Source organism: Gracilinanus agilis, chromosome 2 (assembly GCF_016433145.1).
Source record: "Gracilinanus agilis isolate LMUSP501 chromosome 2, AgileGrace, whole genome shotgun sequence".
In the NCBI taxonomy this organism is placed as follows: domain Eukaryota; kingdom Metazoa; phylum Chordata; class Mammalia; order Didelphimorphia; family Didelphidae; genus Gracilinanus; species Gracilinanus agilis.
This window is the reverse complement of record NC_058131.1, coordinates 406,117,781-406,128,364: the sequence shown is the minus strand read 5'-3', so window position 1 is coordinate 406,128,364 and position 10,584 is coordinate 406,117,781. Positions and strand designations below refer to the sequence as shown.

At 37.2% G+C, this 10,584-nt stretch overlaps 1 protein-coding gene across 1 annotated transcript; it reads left to right on the top strand.

Moving 5' to 3' along the window:
• Positions 1-464: 464 nt before the first annotated feature.
• LOC123235664 (thyroxine-binding globulin-like) lies at positions 465-10,582 on the top strand. The gene is made up of 5 exons (XM_044661865.1): positions 465-543; positions 1,507-2,157; positions 5,686-5,959; positions 8,252-8,399; positions 10,314-10,582. Exons 1-5 carry the CDS (start codon positions 465-467, stop codon positions 10,515-10,517), a joined length of 1,356 nt encoding a protein of 451 aa, XP_044517800.1. The 3' UTR covers positions 10,518-10,582.
• The last annotated feature ends 2 nt before the right edge of the window (positions 10,583-10,584 follow it).

Sequence of the window (10,584 nt, the reverse complement as noted above, 5' to 3'; positions counted from 1 at the left end):
TGTCATTTCAAATGTCTGCCATTTCTTTTCTATCACTGAGACTGATGATGAAGTCCTTTGTGCCCAAGCAAACATTTCAGTCATGGGATTCAGGCCTGAGAATTCTAATTAGGTATCAAGGAAAATACATTCTAATGGGTCCCTCTTACATGAAGAAAGCAATGAATTGAAAATGGATCAACGTAGATTCTAGACCTCACTCATCCACTACTTAGTGTTGTGACATTGGGCATGTCTTTAGGCCTCAGTTTCCATAGCTGTAAAATGTAGGTAGTACAACGAATCACCTCTTGAGTCCTTTTACCACTGTTGCATTCTGTATTCTAAGATCCCTACTAGCTCTGGCATTCTATTTAGTTCTGTTCCTGCATGAATGTCTTCCTGAGATCTCCCATTTTATTCTGAGAGTAAATCTGAGCTCTCTGGTGCTAAAAGAAACATGAGCTCTGGCAGATACAATAAAGATGGAATGGTTTCTAGGAGAAGTCCAGCAACAGAATGTGTGTCTGCAGAGACACTCATTACCAGAGGGCTGGCCACCAGGTAAGGGTAATTTGGGATGACAACACCTAAAAGAAGACCATCTAGCGAGGCACAGAGGGATTTTGATTTGTATCTATGGGAGGAAGACTCAATAAACCTAGAATTATTGACAAATGAATCAGAACTTACATTAAGTTAACAGGTGAAATGAGGTGTTTTTTTTTTCAAAATATCCCTCCTGATTTCTTTCATCTACAGACTTCTTTCTCCTTTCAAAATCTTCTGCTCTCATTCCCTTCCGATACCCAGCATTTCCTCCTTGTTTTATCCTGGCTGGAAGGAAGAAAATTACAGTCATGTTGGGGATCTCTAGACTCAGTTCTAGGATTGACTCTGCCATGTTTATGATCTTCAGCAAATTTCTCAATGTAGATCTCAGTTTCTTCCTCAAGAAAATAAGGGGCTTTAACTAGATGATCTGTAAGTTTCCTCTTGCTCTAAAATTCTATGAAATGTGACCCTGTCATTCATATGGTTGTCAGAGACTGAGATATTTTTATTTAGGGAAACCAATGCTTTACCCAAGTGAATGCATTAGCAATAGTGGAATTTCAGTAACTAACCACTGGACAGCTTTCCTTCTTCCTTTCTGTCTTTCTTTTTTAGAGGGAAGAGGGAGGACCATATAACCAGATCAGACTATGTATAGGTGACCTCCCAGCTGCACATAAGAACAACATCACTTCTCCTTTTTGTCATCTGAATCTTTATTCTTCACTATAGACTGTGAATCTATTAAGAGGAAACCACAAGGCCAGATAATAAAGTCCTGCCCTTCCATTACATTGTCAGCTCCTTATGGAATAAGAACTGTATTTTTTCTCGTCTTTTTTTCCCCCAGCACAAGAGCAAAACTTTGGACATAATGACCACTTACTAAGGGCTTATTGGGTTGCACTGAATCAATGATTTACTTCTAATGACAATCAGATAATCTCTCTTCTATTCTTTCATCCCCTGCAGATACATTTTCTTCCAAAATGCCATCCTTCTTCTACATATTTTTCTTGGCTGTTGGGCTTTATACTACTGTTCATTGTTTTCCTGATCCTCAGCATGAAGGTAAAGGTAATGAGATCAACCATTCTCCCCCAAGAAACTCAACCTTCTATAAGATATCTACCAATAATGCTGACTTTGCATTCAACTTATATAGAAAGCTGGCTTCAGAGAACCCTAGGAGGAACATTTTCTTCTCTCCAGTGAGTATTTCCTCAGCTTTGGCAATGATGTCCCTTGGGGCCCGATCAGACACAAAGACTCAGATCCTAGAGTCCTTGGGTTTCAATCTCACAGAGATGCAAGAGAAGGACATCCACCAAGGTTTCCATCACCTTATCCACACCTTGAATCTCCCTAATAAGGAACTTGAATTAAAGACAGGAAATGCTCTCTTCATTCGAAAGCAGGGGAAAATTCTTTCCCATTTCACAACTGATGTCCAGAAGCTATATGAATCAGAGACTTTCTCTATTGACTTCTCAAATGTTTCAGCAGTTGAACAGAAGATCAATAGCTATGTGAAGAAGAAGACCAAAGGGAAAATTGTAGATCTGATTAAAGATCTTCTACCAAATACTTACATGATTCTAGTGAACTATATTTTCTTTAAAGGTAAGGACTTTACATTGATACTTGTGGATTTCAAGTTTCATTTCCTGCTTTTTTAAAAGTGATATCATAGTACAGTGGAAAGAGTACTGATCTTGGCTGTGTGAAATTAGAAAGTTACAAGCCCTCTATGCCTCAGTTTCTCAGCTGTAAAATGTAGGAGTTGAACTAGGTTTTTTAAAATGTCCACTCCTTAAGTATTGTGGTGGTGATTTATTGTTGGAAAGGAAGTGTAGCATAGTAGAGAGCCAATAGACAACTGGCCTTAGAATCAGAAACTGTTCTGTGCAAGCACCACCTCTGACACGTATGTATTATGTGGTTTAAAACAAATCAGTTCCTGGAGCCCAGTGTTTCACATATGCTTCAGGCCTGAAAATGGATACTAGTCCTGAAAAATTGGCTGAGAAGGATTAATCAGGAATATCTGAAATAGATTAGAGAGTATTTTAGAATAGAGAGTATCACAAAAATCTAAGGAGGTAAGAGTATCTAAAGAAGGGGGTTGTCAATGGTCAGATTCTGCAAACAGGTCCAAAAAGATGAGGACTGGGAAGAAGCAATTGGATTATCAGTACAAAGAACAAGAGTGTCCTTGAAAGCGAGATTTCTTTTTTTAGCCCTCATCTTTTATCTTGGAATCAATACTAAGTATCAGTGCCAAACCAGAAGAAGGGTAAAGTTTAGGTCATCGGGGTTCTAGACAAGTGACTTGCCCAGGGTTACATAACTTGGAAGTGTCAGATTGAACCCAGGACCTCCCATCTTCAAGTATTCACTGAGCCACATCATTACCTCAAAAGAATAATTTCAATCAAAAAGTGATGAAAGAAAACAGATCAAAAGAATTTAATAAAGACTGGGAAATGAAAGATTGCAGTCAATGTGTAGAAACAGCTATTTCTAAGCATTTGTGTTATGAAAGGAAAGAGATATAGGAAACGAGTTGGAGAGGTTATAGGATTAAGTGAAGGGTTTCAGCTTATTTTTTAAGGATGGAGGAAATCAAGTTATGTTTGTAGGTGACTGGAAAAAGACCAATAAATAAGGAAAGGCTGAAGATTATAGAAATAGAGAGGGGTATGATAGTCAAGCCGCTAAAGGAAACAAGAAGGAAAAGAACCAAAGATATGGGGAGTGGAGGTAAGACTGGCAAAGGGAAGGTTAATCTAATTTACCGAGATGAGAGCAAAGAAAGAGAGAATAGAAAAAGAGGTAAATGTCATAATGGAGGGCTTCAATTTTTTCAATGAAGTATAAAGCAAAATCCATGTTGAGGGGAGAAGATGGTGGTGGAACAGGTGTTCTGAGGAGAGGAGAGGAACAATTGCTGTTAATAATGCTAATAAGGGACAAATAAATGACTTTATATAAACCAATGAAAGTCTAGCTAATATTTGATAACATATTGTATAGCTATGAGGATGATAGATGAGAGTAGGGAGAGAGTTGGGGCAGAAAGACCAACTGAGAGGCAGTAGTCTAGGTGAAGTAAAGTGAGGACTTGAATTAATGTAGAGTGGTGGACAGGTGAGTAGAGAGAGAGATAAAAGACATGGTATAGAGTTAGAAGTTATGAAATTTGGCAACTGATTAGTTATGCTGCATAAGGAAGAGTAAAAGGTAGTACTCAGGTTTTGAATCCAAGTAACCAGAAGTATATTGGAGCCTTTAACATAAATGGAAAAGTTCTGAAGAGGAGTGAGATTAAGGGAAAATATGTTGAGTTCAATTTTGGGCATGTTGAGTCTAGCACATCTATGGGACATCCAGTATGAAATACCCAATAGGCAGTTGGACATGTTTGATTAGAGTTCATGAGTGTTGTTCATGAGAACAAGCCACAAAATCTGAGATCATTTTAAAAAGAAATTCATTAGGTCATTTGGTAGAGGAGACTGAGTCAGAAAGGAACTGCAGCTCCTTCTCATCCAGGCTTTGGAAAGTTTATGTTATATAGGATTTAGACAAGGGTACCAGTAGTTTAGAAATTTTGAAGAGAAGGCAATGTGAAAGCAAAGTAGATTAAATTGGATATGCAAAAATGTAAACACTCCATAAAATTTTAGGGATCATAGGGAAACTCAAAAGAAGACATGGATATGGAAACCCAAAACAAGAATGCTTTGGATGGATCCAAGACTTCAAATTCCTTTTTCCCATTTCCAGCATTCCTAGGGAGTTACTGGGGATAGGTGACATTTTCAGTACAGACATTCACATAAGGTTGGCCTTAAAAACAGTATAATAATTTTTCTGAACAATATAATAAGTCATTCACACAAACACACACACAGGAAAAAAACTAAGACTTGAGATAACAGTTTCTTCACTAGCTTCCTTATATTAATTTGCTACATACATATGTATCAAATATAGTCTCATATTTATGTGTATATACATTCTCTACATAACTATTTATATATTAGCTTCCCTCAATACAAGCTTCTTGGGATATCAATAATTTTCTTTTTAGTACTTGTAGTCCCAACATCTAGAACAGTGCCTGATGCAAAGTTAGATACTTAATAAATGCTTGCTGATTGATTGGATATATAGATTCAGGAGTCATCTGCAAAGAGGAGGTAAACTAATCCCTGACAATTGATAAGGTTACCAAGCCAGAGAGTATGTTTATAGAGGGAGGACCGCCCAAAACATAGCCTTGGAGCACATTCACTGTAAGAGGGCATGTTATGTATGGATAAAGATCTTGCAAAAGAAACCAAGAAGAGCAATCAGAGGAGAAGGAAGAAAATCAAGATGTCATAAAAATCCAGAGAACACCCAGGAGGAGGGATTCAATACTGTCAGTAATATAGAGAGATCAAGAAAGCTGAAGACCAAGAAAAGACTCTCAGATTAAGTAGTTAAAAAGACTATTGGTAAATTTGTAGGGAGTAGTTTAATTTGAGGTCAGAAATCAGATTGCAAAAGGTTGAAGACTGAGAAAGAGAAGTGATGACAAAGATGCAGACAGATTTTTTCAGGAGTTTGGCTGCTGTGATGATAAGTATGGATGTAGAATGATAGAAAAGTGAAGTGCAGAGATATGTATTGAACTTCATGAGAAAAAAAGGAAAATGACCTGACCGATGGTAAATAATTGCTACTAGTACTTTGACTTGGTGATAAGTATGAACAAGTTGAATTTCACAGGATATATTGCTAAATAATGGTAGTGGGGGACACGGAATGTTCTAATTTCTCCTCTAAGACCAGGACTATAAGATTATCATTAAATTCTCTTCCAGTTTTAATGTCCTATAGTTCAATTAATCTGACTTCTTTCATTTTCTAGCTATGGATCAGTTTTCTAGTATAATAATATATGTCCTATCCCCTCAGAGTCCTTGTAAATAAAGTACTTTGAAATCTTTAAAAGTTATATGAGTAGTTATAATATATGAGTAGTTATAATTTGATTATCTAACATCTCTTCTCGGCTCTAATTTTCCCTGATTGGGTTATTACTGAGCTATAACTCTCCTTCCCCAGAAATATAATGATCTCTTTTCTTGGTTCTTTAAGCCAAATGGGAGAAACCTTTTGATCCTCTGGAAACCAAAGAAAATGGTGATTTTTATGCCAGCCAGTCAGATGTGGTGAAAGTTTCCTACATGCATCAAAATGAAGAACACTTTTACTTCGTGGACAGGATGCTGAACTGTACCGTACTTCAGATGGACTACAGTCAAAATGCACTGGCTATTTTTGTCCTTCCTGATGAAGGTCAGATGAAGCGACTTGAGGACAGTCTAATGTCAACAACTCTGAGGAGATGGAACCACTTGCTCCAGAAAGGGTAACCTCCTAAGGATAAAGCAGTTCCCATTAGGGTTTAGACTCTGATACTAGATGAGACACACTCTGGGAAGTGAAAACTAAGTGCCTGAGGGCTCATGCTTTCTACTCTGGTCAGACCAGTCTAGAATCACACTGGTTGATTTAACCACATAAATCAACCCCAGCTTTCATTCCTAAGACAGTGCTTAGCATATCCAGGGAGACCTGGGTTCCAATTCTGCCCTTGGCATTTACTAGCTAGGTGACCCTGGAAAAATGTTACATGGACTCAGTTTCCTCATCTGTGAAATGAGAGGGCATTGTGTCATCTTGGATCCCTTTGAACTCTAGATATATGTTACTTTTTTCCTAGGAGGAAGGGACATAATAATTTACTATATAACCCTAAGAGAAGTATCAGATTCTCTGATTCAGCTGGATTTAGAACCAAGGACTTGAGTTCAAACCGCATTCTGCCCCCTTCTATTTGATCTGTTCTTCATTTTTTTCATTCTAAATTTAGTTTTAGTTATCTATTTATTTATCATCTCCCTATTAGATTGTCATTTCATTTTTTAAACTTTACTTTCCATCTTAGAATCAATAGTGTGTATTGGTTCCAAGGCAGCAGAGTAGTAAGAGCTAATAAATTGTGTTCAAGTAACTTGACTAGGGTCACAGAGGTAGAAAGTGTCTGAGGTCAGATTTGGACCTACAACCTCCCATCTCTATTGGCTCTCAATCCACTGAGATGCCAATTGTCCCCTAGACCAGTGGTTCCCAAACTTTTTTGGCCTACCGCCCCCTTTCCAGAAAAAAATATTACTTAGCCCCCTGGAAATTAACTTTCTTTTAAAATTTTAATAGCAATTAATAAGAAAGATAAATGTGCACCCCTGGATCATTGCAGCACCCACCAGGGGAGTGGTAGCTCCCACTTTGGGAATCACTGCCCCAGACTGTCATTTTTTTAAGTCAAGGAATATGCAATTTCTTTCATCTTTCTATCCCCAAATGCCTACGATAGATGCCCAAGTAGGCACTCTTACTCAATGTTTGCAATTATGCATGACTTCCACACTGAAAGAGTATGATACTATGGCAAGTGTATATAGACACTGGGAGAGAGTCAAAGAGTGACTAAAACACAATGTGTCTTTAAGCACCCCTACTAGTCACCATTCCCCAAATGTGTTGTCTTCTATTGGAATATAAGCTCTTTGAGGACAAGAATTATATCATTTTTGTATTTGTATCCCTAGTACTCAGTACAGCTTTGGCCACATAGTGTTTAATAAACATACTTTTTATTAACTTGTTCTCAAGGAGCATATAGTCAAATAGGAGTCTATGAAATATGAAAGAGACAAAATAACACAGAAAATATCAATAAAGAACTTTGTGAGGTCTGAGTCAGGAGAAGTATTTCCTGTTGGAGAAAATATGGAAGATCTCATGAAGGAAGTAGCATTTGAGCTGGAACTTCAGGAATAAATAGGAATTCCACAAAGTGAGGTCGCTTTATCAAATGGAGACAATTATCTCTTCCCTTCCTGACTCTTAGGAATATTATGAGGATCAAATGAAGTCATGGATGGGAAGATGCTTTGTAAACCAGAAAGCATTCTGTAAAGTGTTATTATCAATGTTAAATATTTAAAGAATAAGGTTGGGAAGAGTGAGATGAGTTTGTGGAAACACATGTCAGAGCCTTCAAAAACTCACTGGAACAATTAGGACTTTGACATAAAGAAGTTCATATACCTCATCAAGAGCAAGAATGAGTTTATGGGCTTTTCGTTAAATTTTCTTTTTAAATTAATAGTTTTGTTTGTTAAAAAACAGTATAGATAGTCAAGTTAACAAATTCACATATTGGTCATTTCCAAAATCCATCATTATGTATATTTAGCCTATCATAAAAGCCAGAGAACAAAGTATCCTTCACTTTGCATGTTACCTACTACACCTAGCTTGTTCCCTGCTGCTTCTTTGCTATGGAGTGATAAAGAGTAGAGAGACCATTGGTTATTTAATGTATCCCTTCCCTCTCCATTCTGCCCCATGCAACACTGTCCTTTCCCAAGTTTCCCATCTTTGGCATCTCTAAATTAAAAGGGAATCTTCCCCAAATAGGCTATGTTATTTCTCTGAACAAGGTGATCTGCTTAGCACCTGTGCACCACATCTATCATTCCCAATAGTAGAAGTCTTACTTCTTCTAGTAGGAGTCCCAACATCAAGAGTCTGGGTAAGGATAGCAGATCCTATGAGATTGGAGGGTTGATCTCTGTTTCTCTCTCTTCTATAGGCGAGTGAATCTCTATGTTCCAAAATTTTTCATTTCTGCCTCATACAAACTGGACACCATCCTTCCAAGAATGGGAATTCAAGATGCTTTCACTGACAAGGCAGATTTTTCTGGTGTCTCAGAGCATTACAAACTAAAGATTTCAAAGGTGAGTTGACTAATCTATATTTTCATAGGAATAACAAAGTTTTCAATATAAAAATCAATTCTATTCACCTAAGATGGGCAAGGTATGGACAGACTGTTAATAGTTCCTATAGCAAAGACCTTGAAGGTTTTATTGAGTGGATATGCTGTCAGCTTGAACCAGCCCAGAAGACAACTTAAATTTTCAGTTGGAGTATTTATATCTTGGAAATTTACCAACACTAAAAATCACATCTTGTTTTATTAGTTTATTGATTTCTCAACTTAAGAAAGTTATAAGGAAAATGTTGATGATGCAGATTAAACCTAAATATATGTCATTTGTACATTTAGGTTTTTATGGAGAGCTGGTTTTTAACATTTACCAGCACAAAACTGGCTGCAAACCAACAAGTACTAGTAGTATGACAAGATGATAAGAAAGCTAACTCAATCCAGAATAGAGAGATTAGAGTCCTATTGGTCTCTTACCTCAAAAGAATACCAATGGACCATTTTGTTCAATTTTAGAGACTTGAAAGATTGACAGACTGGAGGCTATTCAGAAAAGGGTGCTTCTCAGTGTTTCAGTCTTTATATATATATATATGGGGGTGGGGTTCTGGGTGTATTAGAAAGAAAATTGCATTTGGAATCAGAGAATTTGAATTTGAATCCTGACTGCTACTTATTACTTGTACTGTAACTTTAGATCAATCACTTACATAAGTCTTGGTTTAACAGAATCAGAGAATTTGAGAGTTGGAAAGGACCTCAGTGGCCATCTAGTACCAATAATACTCACATAAGAAATCCTTAAGCCAACATAACCAACAAATAATATTTCCTAGTATCCTCAAAGGGTCATTCTTCAGTATCTTTCATCTCTCCTAAGCTTACTTACCATGAAGTATCTTTTTGTCCATAGGCTCCTACTCCTTTATTCTCTTTGAAATTTGTTTTCTCATATCAGACAATACTTAGATTTAGTCTCTCTTCTAGCAGAGAATCTAGGATAATAAACAAATCACTTCTCCCCAGATTTCCCATCATTTCCACCCCAGCAACCAATTTCTCCCTCTTAGTGAGAAACAGATGCAAAACAGAATTTTCTCCCTACATTTGGTTTCTCTACCTTGACAAGATGTTATTAGCATCTCTGCTTTTGATTGAGAGACTTCTGGCAAATGTCTGGACAATTTATCAAGCTTCTAAACAGGGCTTCTATCCAGATGATCTATAGCATGAGAAAATCTCTTTTTTTCTCCATTTACTCTAATTTTATTATTTGTTTTCTCATTTATAAAATGAAAAAGACTACAATAAATGTCCACTAAATTCCCACCTTATTCTAAACTTTGTGATCTATTCAAAATTCACCCACTCTTAGCCATTCCCTTTGTTCTATTTTCAGGATTTTTCTTAGGATCCAGAGTTAGGTGGGGCTGTAGAGATCACCTAGCCCATCACCTCATTTACATGATGAGATGACTAAGTCCCATAGAAGGGAAGTTGCTCACTACAGTTCACACAGGTGATCAAAATAGAGATGTGAACTGAAGCAAAATTGGGCAGATGGGGATAGAACAGTCAACTTGCAGGCAGGAAGAGCTGAGTCTAAATCGAGGTTGATATACTTACTAAATCCTAGTTCTGTGACCTTGAGCAAGTCATTTAACTTTTCTGTGCCTCGTTTTATATATAAAATGAGAAAATTGAACTTAATGACCTCTATGGCCCTTCTAGTTCTAAACTACCCAAATCCTCTGATTCAAATTCCAGTGTTCTCTTTATATCCTTACTTTATTCCTATGTTTAGCTTTTTGGTAAGACTGAGGAACCTTCTCATTGGATATTGCTGTTGGGTGGGGACAGAGGGAGGTGGGAGGGAGGCTATAATAAAACTGACATTGTAATATTTGCCTTTCCTTGATAGGTGTTTCACAAAGCTGTGTTAGAAGTTGGAGAAAAGGGAACTGAGGCTGCAGCCACCACAGAGATAAGGATAGAACTTCGGGCAGCTTTAGTTGATGAAGGTGCTTTGATTGTCTTCAACAGGCCCTTTATGGTGCTAATTTTGGATAAAATGACCCGAAGCATTCTCTTTCTGGGAAAAGTGATGAAGCCAATGGATGCATAGCTGTATAACTACTTCTGGTGAACTACCTATCATTATTGAAGTGGAAAATAAAAATATACAATGACCT

Coding starts and splice junctions, on each gene's coding strand:
- LOC123235664 (XM_044661865.1), top strand. CDS start 465: ATGGAATGGTTTCTAGGAGAAGTCCAGCAACAGAATGTGTGTCTGCAG. Junction 2,158..5,685: donor GAACTATATTTTCTTTAAAG/GTAAGGACTTTA, acceptor TGGTTCTTTAAG/CCAAATGGGAGAAACCTTTT. Junction 5,960..8,251: donor AACCACTTGCTCCAGAAAGG/GTAACCTCCTAA, acceptor TCTCTTCTATAG/GCGAGTGAATCTCTATGTTC.